Source organism: Hypanus sabinus, chromosome 13 (genome assembly GCF_030144855.1).
Source record: "Hypanus sabinus isolate sHypSab1 chromosome 13, sHypSab1.hap1, whole genome shotgun sequence".
NCBI lineage: Eukaryota > Metazoa > Chordata > Chondrichthyes > Myliobatiformes > Dasyatidae > Hypanus > Hypanus sabinus.
Window position 1 is genome coordinate 106,508,478 of NC_082718.1, and position 18,948 is coordinate 106,527,425.

At 45.5% G+C, this 18,948-nt stretch overlaps 1 protein-coding gene across 3 annotated transcripts in view; it reads left to right on the top strand.

Annotated features, from left to right (window-relative positions):
- The window catches only part of LOC132404251 (RNA-binding protein Musashi homolog 1-like), a 180,050-nt gene that overhangs the window by 49,421 nt on the left and 111,681 nt on the right, over positions 1–18,948 (top strand). For 2 of the 3 annotated variants that reach the window (XM_059988370.1, XM_059988372.1), the window contains one exon: positions 16,222–16,314. In XM_059988370.1, the coding sequence (XP_059844353.1) occupies positions 16,222–16,314 (93 nt within the window). Of the gene's footprint in view, positions 1–7,926; positions 8,068–16,221; positions 16,315–18,948 lie in introns of those variants that run through there. The other variant, XM_059988371.1, reaches the window with a different exon arrangement.

An 18,948-nucleotide genomic window follows, 5' to 3' on the forward strand; every position in this document is an offset into this window, starting at 1 on the left:
TGCGGGTGAACCCTCACAAGGCATCAGGCCCTGATGGGGTACCTGGCAGGCCTCTGTGAACCTGTGCCAACCAACTGGTGGGAGTGTTCCCGGACATCTTCAGTCTCTCACTGGTGCTGTCGGAGGTTCTCACTGCTTCAAAATGGTGACAATCATGCCAGTGCCCAAGAAGAGCAGGGTGAGCTGTCTGAATGACTATTGCCCAGTTGCGCTGTGATCTACTGTGATGAAATGCTTTGAGAGGTTGATCATGGGTAGAATGAACTGGCTGGGCCTGCTGCAATTTACCTATTGCTACAGTAGGTTTACTGCAGATGCAGTCTTACTGGCCCTCTGCTCAGCAATGGATACCTGGACTTAGCTGTTTACTGGCTAGAGCTCAGCGTTCAACGTAATCGTACCCACAATTCTAATTGGAGAGCTCCAAAACCTGGGCCTCTCTACCTCCTTTTGCAGCTGGTTCCTTGACTGGGAGACCACAGTCTGGGTAGATCAGAAGTAACAGCTCCTCACTGACAGTCGACACTGGTGCACCCTAAGGTTGTGTGCTTAGCTCACCGCTCTACTCTCTCCCACGAATGTGTGGCTCAAGCACTGTCTATAAATTTGCTGACAGCGTAACTATTGTGGTAACGAGGTGGTGTACAGGAGGGAGATCGATCAACTGGTTGAGTGGTGACACAAAAACCTTGCACTCAACGTCAGTGAGACCAAGGAATTGATTGTGGAGATCAGGAAGGGTAAGTTGAGGCAACACACACCAGGCCTCATCGAGGAATCCACAGCGGAAAGGGTGAGCAGTTTCAAGTTCCTGAGTGTCAGCATCTCTAAAGGCCTACCCTGGGCAGAGCATATTGATGCAGTAACAAAGAAGACACGACACAGGCAGTATTTCATTAGGAGCTTAAGGAGGATTGGTACATCACCAAGGACACTCGCAAATTTCTACAGATGCACCATGGAGAACATTCTAACTGGTTGCATCACTGTCTGGTATGCAGGGGCCACTGCACAGGATCGGAAAAAGTAGCAGAGATTTGTAAACTCAACCAGTTCCATCGTGGCTACTGCCCTCTCCAGCATCCAGGACACTTTTCGAAAAGGCAGCATCAGCATTAAGGACCTGCATCACCCAAGGACATGTCCTGTTCTCATTGCTGCCATCAAGGAGGAGGTACAGGAGCCTGAAGGGTGACAACATCTCAGGAACGGCGTCTCTTCCAGCATGAGGATTCTGGATGGACATTGAACCCATGAACATGACCTCACTGCTTTTCTGCTCTCTTTTTGCATGACTTATTTAATATTTTTAATTACTTAATTTATGGTTTTGGATTACTGTGTACTGCTGCCACAAAACAATCCGTTTCACTACATACACTGGTGATCTTAAATCGGATTCCGATAAGAATGATCCTGGGAAGGAAAGGGTTAACACACAAGTGTTTGATGGCCCTGGGCTTGTACTTGCTGGAGTTTAGAGAAACGAAGAGGTTCTCATTGAATCCCACTGAACATTGAAAGGTCTAAATAAAGTGGCCAGGGTTATTTCCATTAGGAGGAGAGTCTGGGACTAGAGGGCACAGCCTCAGAATAGGGGATTTTCAGTCCCTTCTTTGTGAAAGCAGTCTTGGCTGTTGTACCTTCTTTCTGATTGTACTTGTTTGCTGATCCCAGGACAGGTCTTCTGGTTATGGTAAAGCCATGGAATTTAAATTTACTGACTCTTTTGAACATTAATAAAAGGCCCACACATGCATTTGGCAGTGGCTTTCCATCCCTCAAGCCTACCAGTGCATTACCAGCTGAAGGATCCGTGTGATGTGTTTGCTGTTGTGCAGGTAAAGATTGACAGCCCCTTTTTTAATACGATGGCTGGTGAGTTGATTCATTTTTGAACTTGGTTTACAAAGGAGCGAGACCAAGACTTGGGTATAATACCCTAGTGTTCAGTAATTGCCTTGTGATCTAACAACTGTGCTTGTTCAGATGATTGTATCGTTTAATTTACTCCATTCCACTAATTACTCGGCTTTTAGGTATAAATACTCCCAAATCATCACCCATCGAGCATGATTATCCATTTTAGTGCAGGGATTTTGCTTTTTCCTCTTTCAAATGTACGTATCTCTGAACTGATGAAGCGCTCTTTACAAATGCATCAGAATGCCCCAATGTATGGTACACAGAAAAGCTACGTTTTCTTTACCTGTAGTAGAGATTTGCTCTCTCAAACACCAATATAACAACCAGACGGTATTTTTAGTGCAATGAACAATCTGCTGGGGGAGCTTGTGGTCGAGGAGCATCTGTTGAGGGATTTAATATCAATCAAGGCTCCAGGGAGAATAGTTTTTCATAAATACTGTTAAGGAACACTGAGCGCAGGTGGCAGGTGGGGGGGCCTTGATTTAATGCTTCACTGGTAGGCTGTGCCAGCCATACCCCAGATGACACTGGGATGTCCACCAGGCAGAACATGGTAGTGTAGTGGTTAGCACAACGCTTCACAGTACCAGCGACAGGGGTTCAATTCCCACCACTGCCTGTAAAGAGTTTGTACGTTCTGTAAGTGACCACACGGGTTTCCTCCCACAGTAGGATTAAATCGGGATTGCTATTCCGCGCTGTATTGCAAATAAATAAATAAAAGATAGGCTTCATATGCCAGAGCTTAATCAAACTGAACAGAGGTGCTGTGGTCTCTGTGGTCAACTATCCGCAATAATAGACAAACACAATCTGCCTCAACTAATAACACAAAAACAACTGTGATTTTCATATCCTTAAAGAACACGTTGTTTAATCATTCATAGTCCAGGCTGGAAAAAATATAATATATTTATAACATACTTATACTTTATAACATATAACATAAAGTATATTTAATAACTGGTAAAACCTCCTTTAGCTGCAGTAATGTCCACCAGAAGTTTCCTGTAGCTGCCAATCAGACTTGCACCATGGCGAGGAGGAATTTTAGACCATTCCTCCATACAAAACTGTTTCAGTTCATCAGTATTTCTGGGATACCTTGCATGAAACAGCCCTCTTTGGGTCATGTCACAGCATCTGAACTGGGTTAAGGTCTGGATTCTGACTTGGCCATTCCAAAACACCAATTTTCTTCTTTTTGGACCTTTTCTGTTGTTGTTTTTGTGTTTTGGATCATTGTCTTGTGGCATCAACCATCTTCCTTTAAGCTTCAGGTAACAGATGCTACCCTGACATTCTCCTGTAAAATGTCTTGATACAATTTTGAATTCATTGTTCCCTCAACGATTTCAAGCTGTCCAGGCCCTGAGGCAGCAAAGCTGTCCCAAACCATGATGCTGCTTCCACGATGCACCACAGTTGGGATGAGGTTTTGGTGTTGGTGTGCAGTACCCTTTTCCCTCCAAAAAGTTCAACATTTCAACAGCCAGTAGGCATTTGGGATTAATTAGTAAAAGCAAATTAAAGCATAGTCAGACTGGCTTTAGCTCTCGAGGCTTCAGTGAAGAGAGGCTTCATTCAGAGAAAGCAGAGGAAAGAAATGCTCAAGCTTTTTTTTTCCCTGTTCTTTTCTTTATATCTGCTCAGCTAGGACAGTAGAGCTGTCAGGCAGGATCGTGCAATGCTTCTCTTCTGGAAGGTGGGAAGGCAGGGAGACCTCCAGTGTCCCTGACGGCTACAACTGTGAGAAGTGCGTCCAGCTGCAGCATGCTGCATTGAGGAGTTGGAGCTGAACATTTTGAAACTGGACTGTGATTGTTTAAATGGTATTCTCAGTATTGGTGAGAAGTAGTACAATTGTTTGTGTTATTGGTTTAGGGAGATTGTGTTTGTCTATTATTGTGACTTAGAGGAAGATCAGACCACATTTTGAGTAATTAATTCAGAAAACTAAGTAATTGCAAAGGGTTCACAAACATTTTTTTGCAACTGTTTGTTATACTACCCAAGGCTGAATCATTGTATTTAATGCACCGGTATGACCATTGAGTCTGCTCCGCCATTCGATCATGGGCTGATCCAATTCTTTCAGCCATCCCTACTCCCCTGCTTTCTCCCCATACCCTTTGATGCCCTGATAATCAAGAACCTATCTATCTCTGCCTTAAAGACACCCAATGTCTTGGTCTCCACAGCTGCTTGTGGCAACAAATTCCGCAGATTTACCACCCACTGACTAAAGTAATTTCTCCGCATTTCAGTTCTAAAAGGACGTCCTTCAATCCGAAGTTGTGCCCTCTTGTCCTAGAATCCCCTACCATGGGAAATAACTTTGCCATATCTAATCTGTTCAGGCCTTTTAACATTTGGAATGTTTCTATGAGATCCCCCTCATTCTCCTGAACTCCAGGGAATACAGCCCAAGAGCTCCAGACAGTCCTCATATGGTAACTCTCATTCCTGGAATCATTCTTGTGAATCTTCCCTGAACCCTCTTCAATGTCAGTATATCCTTTCTAAAATAAGGAGCCCAAAACTGCACACAGTACTCCAAGTGTGGTCTCATGAGTGCCTTACAGAGGGAGCTTCAACATCACATCCCTGATTCTATACAACTAGAATCTGGCAGTTAACCTTTAGGGTATCCTGCAGAAGGACTCCCAAGTCCCTTTGCATCTCTGCATTTTAAATTCTCTTCCCATCTAAATAATAGTCTGCCCGTTTATTTCTTCCACCAAAGTGCATGACCATACATTTTCCAACATTGTATTTCATTTGCCACTTCTTTGCTCATTCCCCTCAACTATCTCTAAGTCTCTCTACAGGCTTTCTGTTTCCTCAACACTACCTGCTCCTCCAGCTATCTTTGTATCATCGGCAAATTTAGCCACAAATCCCGTAATACTATTGTCCAAATCATTGACATACATCATAAAAAATAACGGTCCCAACACTGACTCCTGTGGAACTCCACTGGTAACCGGCAGCCAGCCAGAATAGGATCCCCTTATTTCCACTCTCTGTTTTTTGCCGACCAGCCAATGCTTCACCCGTGTTAGTAACTCCCCTGTAATTCCATGGGATCTTATCTTGCTAAGCAGCCTCATGTGCGGCTTGTCAAAGACCTTCTGAAAATCCAAGTACACCACTTCTACTGCATCTCCTTTGTCTACCCTGCTTGTAATTTTCTCAATTGCAGTAGGTTAGTCAGGCAGGATTTTCCTTTCAGGAAGCCATGCAGGCTTTGGCCCATCTTATCATGTGCCTCCAGGTACTCCGTAATCTCATCACTAACAATCGATTCCAACAACTTCCCAATCACTGATGTCAGGCTAACAGGTCTATAGTTTCCTTTCTGCTGCCTCCCACCCTTCTTAAATAGCACAGTAACATTTGCAATTTTTAGTCATCTGGTATAATGCCAGAACCTATCAATTCTTGAAAGATCATTGTTAACGCCTTTGCAATCTCTCCAGCTACTTCCTTCAGAACCCGAGGGTGCATTCTATCAGGTCCGGGAGATTTATCCACCCTTGGGCCATTAAGCTTCCTGAGCACCTCAGTCATAATTTTAAACCTCTCTTCCCTGACACTCTTGAATGCTCGGTATACTGCAGACGTCTTCCACTGTGATGCAAAATACGCATTCAGTTCCTCTGCCATCTCTGCATCTCTCATTACAATATCTCCAGCGTCATTTTCTATTGGTCCTATATCTACCCTCGACTCTCTTTTACCCTTTATATACTTAAAAAAGCTTTTATTATCTTCTTTGCTATTAGTCACCAGCTTCCTCTCAAAATTCATCTTTTCCTTCTGAATGACCTTCTTGGTTTCCTTCTGCAAGTTTTTAAAAGCTTCCCAATCCTCTGTCTTCCCACTAGCTCTGGCTTCCTTGTGTGCCCTCTCTTTTGCTTTTACTTTGGCTCTGACTTCACTTGTCAGACACAATAGTGTCCTTCTTCCATTCAAAAATGTCTTCTTATTTGGAATATGTCTGCCTTGCACTTTCCTCTTTTTTTCGCAAAAACTCCAGCTATTGCTGCTCTGCTGTCCTTCCTGCAAATGTCCCTTTCCAGTCAACTTTGGCCAGTTCCCCTCTCATGCCATTGTAATTTCCTTTATTCCACTGAAATACTGACACATTGGATTTTATTTTTTCCCACTCAAATTTCAAGGTGAAATCTATCATACTATGATCACTGTTCCACTGTTCTATATTGTGGTCATTGCACAACACCCAGCACAGCCGATCCCCTAGTGGGCTCAACAACAATCTGTTCTAAAAAGCCACCCCTTAGACATTCTACAAATTTTCTCTTGAGGTCCAGTACTGGCCTGGTTTTCCCAATCCACTTTTGTGTTAAAATCCCCAACGAGTGTGAGTGTGATCGCTTGAGTCGTGAGTGACGTTCTCCAGCAGGGTTGCTAGTGTGGATCCCCTTAAATACAGAACACTGGTGTGTGATTGTTTAAAGTGGGGTGGCTGAGCCAGGAGCAGCTCTACGTGGTCTTTGATAGATCGGGGTCAGGGTCCAGTGACATGGAGTGCAAGACGAGTGGGGACCCTTGACTGCTATAGCCTTCCCCCACCTTCAGTGCCTTTTTGATGTGTCATCATCTTCTGCCATGTCCAGTGTAGAGGGCTTGGTTGGGTTGCTGTATGTCCAGAGCTTCCCCCTTTACCTTACCACCATGAGTGACCCTACCAGGAGCTCAACTGCATTGCTGAATGCACCAGTGACATTCTGGTGATAAAGGGACCCGTTCATGTAGGGTGGGAGGAGATATTTAAAAAAAATACAGGAGAGTTCACCCTTGATTTAATTGATTCTCCTATTGCATGCTCCTCTGGATCTCACAGAGAAATGAAATTGACCCGGGTGAGAGTTTATTGTGTCCTTTTTTGATGCCTGTGTTGCTGTGGAATGTGTTGTCCTGTCGGGATTGTGATCCCTCTGTGAAGCCGGGCAGTAGTGAGTGGAATCTGCTCCCAGCCATTTTGCCTAGATTGTCCCTCCTGTTTTCAACAAAATGATCCTGCATTCTTATTTCTTAAGACAATGCTTGGTTTTGTGACATTTAAAGTCTGTCTCATGCTGTGAAAAGGAGATGTATCACTCAATTTGCATAGAGAGTCCCCTGTGCAGCAATTTTGAAACCAACCGGGCCATCTACCTGGGTAACACAACGTGCTGGAGGAACTTCAGCAGGTCAGGCGGTGTCCATGGAGAAGAATGAACAGTCGATGTTACAGACTGGGTCCCTTCATCGGGTCTGCAAAAGAAGGGGGTGGGGGGGTAGAAGCCAAAGGTAGGGGAGGGGAAGGGGTACAAGTTGGCCAGTGATAGGTGAAGACGTGGAGAAAGGGAAGGAGGAGGGGCACCAGAGGGAGGAGATGGGCAGGTGGGGGGGGGGGGGAGAGGGGGGGAATGAGAGAGAAAGAGGAAAATGAGAAGGGGAGCAGGGAGAGATCGATACTATGCCCTCAGACGGAATAAAGAGGGTGACTGTCTGGGTGCTGGTGGAATATGGCTGCTTTTTGAAACAGTGTGCTGTTATCAACTCAGGGGCTACACCAGGCAATGTTTTGTTTCTTCAACTGTGCACAGCCATCCCTCCGATAGCACCAGAGTAGGTGAAGTGAGCTTGGACTCTGGCAAAGGTCTGAGTGGCAAGTGTTCCCCAGACACTGAAAATGCACTTTAACCCCCTCAGCCACTTCCCACTGCTTTTCTTTCCCACTCCCTTCCTAGGATTAATGATTGTGTCAATGTCAGCATCCTAAATTTGATTTGGGATATGTAAATGTACCCATAATAAAATTAACAAAGCTCACTGCTTTACATTGCGTGTCTAAAGCTGAAAATGGCTCCAGACTGACTTGTTCTTTGCTGAGTTGAGAGGGTGTCAGCTCTTCACCTTGTTTACCGATGTTTCCGTTCTGTTGCCGAGGGCGGCTTTATGAAGCAGAGGTGGCAGCTCGAGCGGTGAGGATGGTTCCCTCTGGAGTCACATGGCTGCAGCTAAGGATCTGATGGTGCTGTCGTAGACTGCAGAGCAGGTGAACTCTGGGTCACCTCGAGAGCAGGGCACATCACTGGCTGAGGTCCCTCGAGCCTAGGATTTTGGGTGTGTTGACATCAATCTGTATGTTTAAAAGCACAAACATTCCTGCCTCCCTGTCACACTCTGGATCTCCGATCAACATGGGATGTAACGTGCCAATGATCTGAGGTAAACTAGATCAGAGTGTGCCCGTGCATTTGACTGGGCCGTATAACAGCGATCACTACACTTATTCTAGAATGCAGAATTTCCATGTCAATAGCTATTCACTAAAAAGTGCTCCCTGAATCATCTCTGCACAGCAGGACAGCGGTCCCATGTGCTAATTGATGGTTGTGTTAATTTTTGATGTGTTCTCCTCTATCCCACTGTTACATATAATTTTTAAATTATAATGTTAAAGGATGTTGGAATTCATTGTTTCCCTTCCCTCCTACCCCATCCCCTCCCGCCTCTCCCCTCCCGTTCTCCCCTCCCCTCTTCTCTCCTTTCTCCAACCCTCTCATCCTCCATCTCTCCCCTGCCCTCTCTCCCTCAATGGAAAATTGAAGACAGAGGGACAGAGAGAAGGGAGCATTTGGAAATGTCAGCCTGTCTTATCGTTTACCTTTTAAATGCTGCAGTCGTGGGTTCTTGCTAGCAGGATGATTACTGGTTGCCTTAAATATTGTGATCGGGTGCTTTCTCTCATACTCATCTGGGCACGGCTCCTTGGCCAATGGTCTTTGTTGGTGAGTCATTCCTGCCACTGGCCCAGTGACTAATGAGTTGTTAGGGAGCAAGAAAATGGAAACTGTGGAGGATATTGGATCTGTCATGGATATAAAATTACTCTAGAGTGCAAATTGAATCAAAGTAGTATGATACAAGTGTAGCAGGGTTGCTGAAGTAATGGTGAAGAGATTGAAGCTGGGTGTTTCGGCCAGGAAAGGAAGACCTCCCAAGGGAGTGAGGTCAATGACTGCCTTGGAGGCAGCTGTTCTGATGTTCGCGTTGGCTGAACTTTGCTCCTCAGGCCAGTGGTAGAATCTGCAGGTGGGCGGTGTTCAATATGGATCTGAGAACATAAATGGAGTTGTAATGTTCGCGGGTGCACAGACTTGATGGGCCGAAGGGATTATTTGTGCTTGGTTTCTGTTTCTGTGCAGTGCAGATTGTGATCCAGCCAGTTGGGTCTGAGGTCTTGCGTTCATCCTCTGCAGTCTTTGTTTGCCGTGCATCAAATCCGGAGAATTCCCTTTCCCACTATCCAGGGACCATATAGTCTTCCATCAGCAGTCAGTACTTGATGGGTGGGAGCATGATTGTTTTCCCTTACTTACATAGCTGTTAGTCACAAGACATTAAGACATAGGAGCAGAATTAGACCATTCGAGTCTGCTCCACCATGCTGATTTATTATCCCTCTCAGCCACATTCTCCTGTCTTCTCCCTATAATCTTTGATCCCCTGATGAATCCAGAACATTCAGCCTCCACATTAAATATGCCCAATGACTCATCTCTGCTCTAAATGGACGTTCCTCAACTCTGAGGCTGTGCCCCTCCGGTCTTGGACTCCCCAGCAATAGGAAACATGCTCTCCACATCCACTCTATCCAAGCCTTTCAACATTCGCTAGGTTTCAATGAGAGCTCCCATTAACTTCAGCGAGTATATGCCCAGACATTCGAGTGCTCCTCGTATGTTAACCTTTTTAATTCCTGGGATCATTCTTGTGAGCCTCCTCTGGACCTGCTTCAAATCCAGCATTTCTTTTCATTAGAGAAGGGGCCCAAAACTGCTGAGAATACTCCCAAGTGCAGTCTGACTAAAGCCTTTTAACGCCTCAGCATTGCATCCTTACTTTTGTATTCTAGTCCTCTCAAAATGAATGCTAACATTGCATTTGTCTTCCTTATCACTGATTCAACTGCAAGTTAACCTTTAAGGAACCCTGCACGGGACACGAAGTTCCTTTGCACCTCTGATTTTTTTTTAACCTTGTCTGCATTTAGAAAATGGTCCATGCCTTTATTCCTTCTACCAAAGTGTTTGTCCACGCACTTCCCTACACTACATTTCACCTGCCACTTCTTTTCCCCTTCTCCCAACCTGTCTTAAGTACTTTTACAGACATCCTGCTTCCTCAACAGTACCTGTCCCTCCATATCGTCAGCAAACTTTACCAGAAAACCATAATTCCCTTCATCTAAATCATTGACGTATGACCCATGGGGGATTTCAACATGGAGGTAGACTGGGAGAATCAGGATGGTACTGGACCCCAAGAAAGGGAGTTTGTGGAGTGCCTCCGAGATGGATTCTTAGAACAGCTCGTACTGGAGCCTACCAGGGAGAAGGCAATTCTAGATTTAGTGTTGTGCAATGAACCGGATTTGATCAGGGACCTCGAGGTAAAGGAACCATTAGGAGGTAGTGACCATAATGTGATATGTTTTAACCTACAATTTGAGAAGGAGAAGGGAAAATCGGATGTGTCAGTATTACAGTTGAACTAAGGGAACTATGGAGCTATGAGGGAGGAGCTGGCCAAAGTTCAATGGAACAATACCCTAGCAGGGAAGACAGTGGAACAACAATGGCAGGTATTTCTGGGAATAATGTAGAAGGTGCAGGATCGGGTCATTCCAAAGAGGAAGAAAGATCCTAAGGGGAGTAAGGGGCAGCCATGGCTGACGAGGGAAGTAAAGGGCAGTATAAAAATAAAAGGGAAGAAGTATAACATAGCAAAGATGAGCGGGAAACTGGAGGACTGGGAAGCTTTTAAAGAGCAACAGAAGATAACAAGAAAGGCAATAAGCCAAGAAAAAATGAGGTACGAAGGTAAACTAGCCAAGAATATAAAGGAGGATAGTAAAAGCTTCTTTAGGTATGTGAATAGCAAAAAAATAGTTAAAACCAAAATTAGGCCATTGAAAACAGAAATGGGTGAATTTATTATGGGGAACAAGGAAATGGCAGATGAGTCAAACAGGTACTTTGGATCTGTCTTCACTAGGGAAGACACAAACAATCTCCCAGATGTAATAGTGGCTAAAGGAACTAGGGTAAAGGATGAACTGAGGGAAATTTATATTAGGCAAGAAACGGTGTTGGATAGACTGTTGAGTCTGATGGCTGATAAGTCCCCGGGACCTGATAGTCTGCATCCCAGGGTACTTAAAGAGGTGGCTCTAGAAATCATGGATGCATTGGTAATCATTTTCCAATGTTCTATAGATTCAGGAACAGTTCCTGCTGATTGGAGGGTGGCTAATGTTGTCCCACTTTTCAAGAAAGGAGGGAGAGAGAAAGCAGGGAATTACAGACCAGTTAGCCTGACGTCAGTGGTGGGAAAGATGCTGCAGTCAATTATAAAAGAGGAAATTACGACACATTTGGATAGCAGTAGAAGGGTCAGTCCGAGTCAGCATGGATTTATGAAGGGAAAATCATGCTTGACTATTCTTCTGGAGTTTTTTGAGGATGTAACTATGAAAATGGACAAGGGAGAGCCAGTGGATGTAGTGTACCTGGACTTCCAGAAAGCTTTTGATAAAGTCCCACATAGGAGATTAGTGGGCAAAATTAGGGCACATGGTATTGGGGGCAGAGTACTGACATGGATTGAAAATTGGCCGGCTGACAGGAAACAAAGAGTAGCGATTAACGGGTCCCTTTCGGAATGGCAGGCTGTGACCAGTGGGGTACCGCAAGGTTCGGTGCTGGGACTGCAGCTGTTTACAATATACATTAATGATTTAGATGAAGGGATTAAAAGTAACATTAGCAAATTTGCCGATGACACAAAGCTGGGTGGCAGTGTGAAATGTCAGGAGGATGTTATGAGAATGCAGGGGGATTTGGACAGGTTGGGTGAGTGGGCAAATGTATGGCAGATGCAGTTTAATGTGGATAAATGTGAGGTTATCCACTTTGGTGGCAAGAACAGGAAGGCAGATTACTATCTAAATGGAGTCAAGTTAGGAAAAGGGGAAGTACAACGAGATCTAGGTGTTCTTGAACATCAGTCAATGAAAGCAAGTCTGCAGGTACAGCAGGCAGTGAAGAAGCTAATGGCATGCTGGCTTTTATAACAAGAGGAATTGAGTATAGGAGTAAAGAGGTCCTTCTGCAGCTGTACAGGGCCCTGGTGAGACCCCACCTGGAGTATTGTGTGCAGTTTTGGTCTCCAAATTTGAGGAAGGACATTCTTGCTATTGAGGGAGTGCAGCGTAGGTTCACAAAGTTAATTCCCGGAATGGCGGGACTGTCATATGTTGAAAGATTGGAGCGACTGGACTTGTATACACTGGAATTTAGAAAGATGAGAGGGGATCTGATTGAAACATATAAGATTATTAAGGGATTGGACACACTGGAGGCATGAAGCATGTTCCTGCTGATGGGTGAGTCCAGAACTAGAGGCCACAGTTTAAGAATAAGGGTAGGCCATTTAGAACAGAGATGCGGAAAAACTTTTTCACTCAGAGAGTGGTGGATATGTGGAATGCTCTGCCCCAGAAGGCAGTGGAGGCCAAGTCTCTGGATGCATTCAAGAGAGAGTTAGATAGAGCTCTTATAGATAGCGGGGTCAAGGGATATGGGGAGAGGGCAGGAACTGGGTACTGATTGTGTATGATCAGCTATGATCACAGTGAATGGCAGTGCTGGCTAGAAGGGCCAAATGGCCTACTCCTGCACCTATTGTCTATTGTCTGTTGACTGGCGTTCATTTGCTGCTGCTGTCTGTAAGGAGTTTGTACGTTCTCCCTGTGACCTCATGGGTTTCTTCCGACTGCTCCAGTTTCCTCCCACAGTCCAAAGGTGTACCAGTTCGAAAGTTAATTGGTCATTGTAACTTGTCTGGTGATCAGGCTTGGGTTAAGTTGGGGGTCGCTCGGTGTCATGGCTCGAGGGGCCAGAATTAACTTTCCCACACTGTATCTTAATAAAAAATATAAAAAATAATCTGAAGAGAATCAGTCCCAACACTGACCCCTGCGAAAAACCACTAGTCACCATCAGCCAACCAGAAAGACCCCCTTTATTCTCACTCTTTGCCCACCCGTCAGCCAATCCTCTATCCATGCTGGTATCTTCCTGTAATACATGGACTCTTTTAAGCAGCCTCATGTGCGGCACCTTGTCAAAGGCCTTCAGAAAATCCAAGTACACAACATCCACTGACTTTCCTTTGTCTAACCCGCCTGTTATTCCCACAAGGATTCCAACAGATTTGTCGGGCAAGATTTCCGCTTTGGAAAACCATGCTGACTTTGGCCTGTTTTATCATGGGCCTCCAAGTCCCCTGAAACCTCATCCTTAATAATAGATTCCAACCACTGAAGTCAGGCTAACCGGTCTATAATTTACTTTCTTCTGCCTCCCTCCCTTCTGGAAGAGGGGAGTGACATTTACAATTTTCCAGTCCTCTGGAACCATTCCAGAATCTAGTGTTTCTTGAAAGATTGTCACTAATGGCTGCACAATCCCTTCAGCCATCTCCTTCAGAGCCCTGGCGTGCAGTCCATCTGGTCCAGGTGACTTACCTATCTTCAGACCTCTCAGTTTCCCAAACAACTCCTCCGTAGTGATGGCAACGACGCTCACTTCTGTCCCCTGACATTTGCATTTCTGGCATGCTACTGGTGTCTTCCACAGTGAAGAATGATCCAAAATACTTTTTAAGTTTGTCTGCCATTTCTTTGTTTCCCCATTACTACCTCTCCAGTGTCATTTTCCATCAGTCGGATATATCCATTCTCGCCTCTCTTTTACACTTTATCTGAAAGACCTTTGGTATCCTCTTTGATATTATTACCTGGCTTCCTTTCATATTATATCCTTTTCTCTCATTATGCCTTTTTAGTTGCCTTCTGCTTCTAATCCTCTACCTTTCCAATAATTTTTGACTATGCCCTCTCTTTTGACTTCCTTGTGTGACAGGGTGGAGATATGTCTCTATCAAAGGAGTATAAAGCACAGGCCACCTTTGGGCAAGGTGTAGCACCTGCTTTGCTCCCCTACCCCCCCCCCCCCGGATCACGGGCATGCGGAGCCATGGGAGCAGGTGGCGGATGGTCAAAGTATGCAGCAGGTGTACATCACAAGCGCTTGTTATGCGACCATTGATACCAGGCAGACATTGGCTGGGGTCACCCATCCTGTAAAGACACTGCCCATAAGAAGGTGATGGCAAACAACTTCTGTAGAAAATTGGCCAATCATGGTCATGGAAAGACCATGATTGCTAACACGGCACATAACAAACGAACAAGCTTTTGCTTTGTGTTGTCTTTGACTTCCCTTGTCAGCCATGGTTGCCTCATCCTCCCTTTAGAATGCTACCTCATCCTTGAGATGTATCTTTCCTGCGCCTTCCAAATTACCCCCAGAAACACCAGCCGTTGCTGTTCTGTCAACATCCTTACTATTGTCCCCTTCTAACCAGCTCCTCTCTCATGCCTGTGTAATTCCCTTTACTCCATTGTAATACCGATACATCTGATTTTAGCTTCTTCTCAAACTGCAGGTGAGTGCTTCCATACTATGGTCACTGCCTCCTAAACGTTCCTTTAATGTAAGCTCCCTAATCAAATCTAGGTCATTACATAACACCCACTCCAGAATAGCCGTTCCCCTAGTGGGCTCAACCACAAGCTGCTCTAAAAAGGCGTCTCGAAGGCATTCTACAAAGTCCTTCTCTTGGGCCTTGCAGTTTCTTAACTCTATATATCTTACGATCCCATATCTTTCTAATGATTTGATTTTTTACCGACAGAGCCACCCCACACCCTCTTGCCTACCTGCCTGCCCTTTCAATACAAAGTGCATCCTTGGATGTTAAGCTCCCAACTGTGATCTTCTTCTCATCCATGACTCAGAGATGTCCACCATATCATACCTGCCAATCTCTAACTCTGGTAGAAGGTCATCTGTTTTTTTTCCATATACTGCACGCATTCAAATATAACACCTTCAGTCCTGTTTTCAACACCATTTTTGACTTTGGTCCCCTGTTACACTTTTATCTCATCTCACTGACTGCCATCTCCCAGTCTCACTACACACTGCATTTAGTTGTATACCAATGGCCTCATCTTCAGCCCTGCCACACTGGTTCTCATCCCCTTGCCAAATTAGTTTAAACCCTCTCCCACAGCTCCATCAAGCCTGCCTTTGATTGGTTCCCTCAGGTCTAATTCGTCCTCTTTGTACAGGTTATGCCTTCCCCAGTGATGCAGAAATCTGAAACGCTGCCCCTTGCACCAATTCTTGCTTACACTCGCTGGTGTGTGGTACAGGCAGCAATCCAGAGATGACCACCCTGGAGGTCCTGCCTAACTCCCTGTTCAGGACCTCATCCCTTTTCCTATCTACGTCGCTGGTACCAATATGTACCACAGTTGTACCACATATGCACAACTTCCAGCTGTTCACTCTCCCCTTTACTTTTAATTATCTTGAGCCCATCCCAGTGTGTACAAATTCTGACAGTCCGGGAACTGATTATATCTGTGAGGTGGCAGGGAATTTGTTGTGTGTCGTCTCCATTTTGCTGCATCTTGGAGGAACCAAGCCCCAGTGTGGTTGTAATTGAAACACAGAATCAGAGTTGTGTTCATCATCAGTGAGAACGTCACAAAGTTTGGTTTGTGACAGCAGTACAGTGCGATACATAAAACACGATAAATTATAACAAGAAGTATATATAATTAAATAATGCAAAAAAAGAGAGGAGAAACAGTGAGGTAGTGTTCATGGTCCGTTCAGAAATCTGATGCTGTCCCTGAAACGTTGACAGTGTGTCTTCAGGCTTCTTAACGGTAATAATGAGAAGAGGGCATGTCCTGAGTGGGGTCCTTTATGATGCATCCTTTCTGAGGTGTCGCCTGTTGAAGATGTTGTTGATGGTGGGGAAGTCAGTGCCCGTGATGGTACTGGCTGAGTTTACAGCTCTCCGCAGCCTTTTCTGCTCTCCGCCGTGAATCTGTAGACGTTTGTGTAGAGTCTTCGGTGATGGGCTACTCCAGTTATAAATTTTGGGTCTAAAGCATACAAAGTAATGAGCACACTTCCTTTAGCTTCCAGTCACTCGAAGATAGTGAGTGACAAGGGAACAGTGTGTGTGTTGTCCACTAGCATTAACAGTGGCCAGCGTTTAGGCAGTCTGAATAGATACATCAGAGAGAAACACGGCACCTTTAACCAGAACCTGTTTCCTCTCTGATAGATGGTGACCAGAACAAAGAAGATCTTTGTGGGAGGGTTGTCTGTGAACACCACAGTGGAGGATGTCAAGCAATATTTCGACCAGTTTGGAAAGGTGAGTGTAACGTGAGCTTGACAGCTGCTTGTATTCATTATTTTGTGTTCGGATCCATCCTCGAATCTGGGTCACTCGTTTTTTCTCGCTGCAGATTTTTCCAGGTTAAGCATGGAGTCCTCTGCAATTCTTCCCACCCCCCCAGAATAAGGTGAGAAGAAAGGGGTTCTCGGTGCTTGTCTTCTAGTCTTGTTAACCGAGCAGCTGCATTTGGGGCCGCTGCTCCCTCCCCCTCAGTCTTCAGCCCCCCCCCCCAACCCCCTTCACAACCCCTCCACTCTCAACTCGCACCCTCCTTCCCAGCATTCCCCAGTTGGTGCCACTGTCACTATGGCAATGAGATGAGAGGAGCAGTCACACACACAGGTTCTATTGTTTGGACCTCAATTCAGCACTGGCATGCAAGCCAGTCAGAAGTGACAGGCGAATAGGCGAACTCTCCAGCACTCTCTCCAGGGGATTGCGAGACTAATGGGCACGAGGAGAATTGCTGCCACTCAGACTTACCTTCAACTGTCTGAGATGACTGTCCAGCCCCAGCTGCCTCATACCGTCCCCTCGCGATTGGTCAGCTGCCCTACGGTTTATTAATCTCCTCTGTTTCCATGGCTCCCCGGACAGCTTTAGGAAACAAATTAGGAGCTCTGAGCACTTACCAGTTAGCCAATGGGAGCGTGAGGATCATCAGATTTAACAACGGATTGCTGGGTTCTTTTGTGTTGTTCCAAGAGCTAATAAAAGGAATTGCAAATCCCTTTGTCAGATTAAGGTCTCAGGATCCCCTTTCTACTGAGGCCCTGTCGTGAAGCTGATCAGAAACTTACTTCAGCAAGGTTTAGATTTGAAATAAAGAACTTTATGCTCAAAATAACTGAAACAAGTCTGGCTCCTGCTGTTCAACAGCGACATTTAAATTCACGAATGATTTCCCCCGGAATTTTGCAGCCCAAATGTTAACGGAGTACCCCCCTTTTGTATCTCTGGTGCTCTTGGGTGTTAGTGGAAGTGTTGGTGACCTTTGTCCAGCAGAGGGAACGGCTATGGCTGATAGAGTAGTTGTAGATACAGTCAGAAGGAATGTGAGTGCGGGAGTGGCTGTAGGAGGTGGCAGTGAATGCCCGTGACTGAGGGAGTGGCTGTGAGTACAGGGAATGCTTGTAGGTATGGTCAGGGCTTTTGAGGGAGTGCACTCAAAAGGTTTTGTGCAGAATGTTTAGGAGGGAAGGGGCTAACGGTTGAAGGACTAACCTTAGTAACTAACGAATGGCTCTGGGAAAGAAGCTCAAGGCCTCATTTGGAAAGTGCTTGTGGATGGGCTGTGGAGATTGTCCAGCTGAGTGTAACAAAATGATTTGCAAGCAGAGTTTGGCAAGGGTGAACTTGTGGGCCAGTGGAGATAAATCTTCCTTCTGCACCATATTGAGTTTGCTATAGCTTCTTGCACTAATCCTTGCTGTACTGTCATCCAGTAGATGACCCTGATGAAATTCATTGAGGGAGAGGGGACTGTGGGCAGTCAGGCCCTGCCTCCTTTCATCTAGCAGTGAGACACCAGGATTTTTCTGAGGTCCCCTTGCTGCTCCTGGGCCAGGTAGTGTGCTAAATAGCTTGAAGGTTATGTGTCCCACCATGGATGTTTGTGGTCAGAAAATCTGGATGAGCCAGCTACTAGGAGGGTGATCTATCCTTCCAGATGGTGTGTCAGTTTAGTGACGTCCACAGTGGCTTTGCTGACTGGAGAGTCCTGTATCTGGTGCTGGAGTCCATGGCATGCTCTAACGCATAGTCCTGGTTTCAGATTGGTTGTGTCCAGCTTCTGTGTCTCAGATGCTAACTGCCTGCGGTATGTTCTTCCTGCCTCCGGGAGCATCTCAGCTGCCCACTGATCCAGGCAGTGAGGACGATCTCACTTTCAATGGGCGGGTTTCTTGGAAGGCAAGTCTCCTGCGAGGAGAAATTGAATTGGCTCGTAACTTGCAGGTTTCTTGGAGAGCTTAACATAATGGGCACAAGGAGGATATTTCCTCTAGCTGAGTCTAAAACTAGGGGGTTACAGATTCAAAATTAGTTGTAGGCCAGATGGAACTGAATGGAGGTGAGATTTCTTCACTCTTGGCCCACTCTATGGAATGAATTCTCTACCCTGGAGGTCTGTGGAAGCGTGGCCATTGATTCCATTCAAAGTCGATGTTGTGAACATTTGTATAATGGAGGGGTTGTGGGATGTGGGGATAGGAAAGAAGTAGAAGTCTGGCCATGGAATGACCTCTGCCTGCCCCCGAGGTTCACTCTTTGCCGAGGAGATAAAGTACTGACAGTGAAGACTTGTAGAGCAGTAATGGTGGGAAATGCTATAGTCTGTTAGAGATTCTGTCAGGTAGGTGAGAGTTATCTATTGTTCCCATTTCTGGTCTCTATGTGGTGTCACATCCCAGACAGTGAGTCTAGGTGGGAATTTACTTGAGGGAAGGAAGGGTAGGTTTAGATTAAATGGAACCCCTCCCACCATAACCAGATACCCAACTGGAACTCCCTGACCCTAAATTTACCCAAATGCGAGGGCCTCTGGCCCCTTTTTGAATTTTCCTCCATCAAACACTTCCCCTTCAGAAGCAGAGAGAGTTCACAATAAAC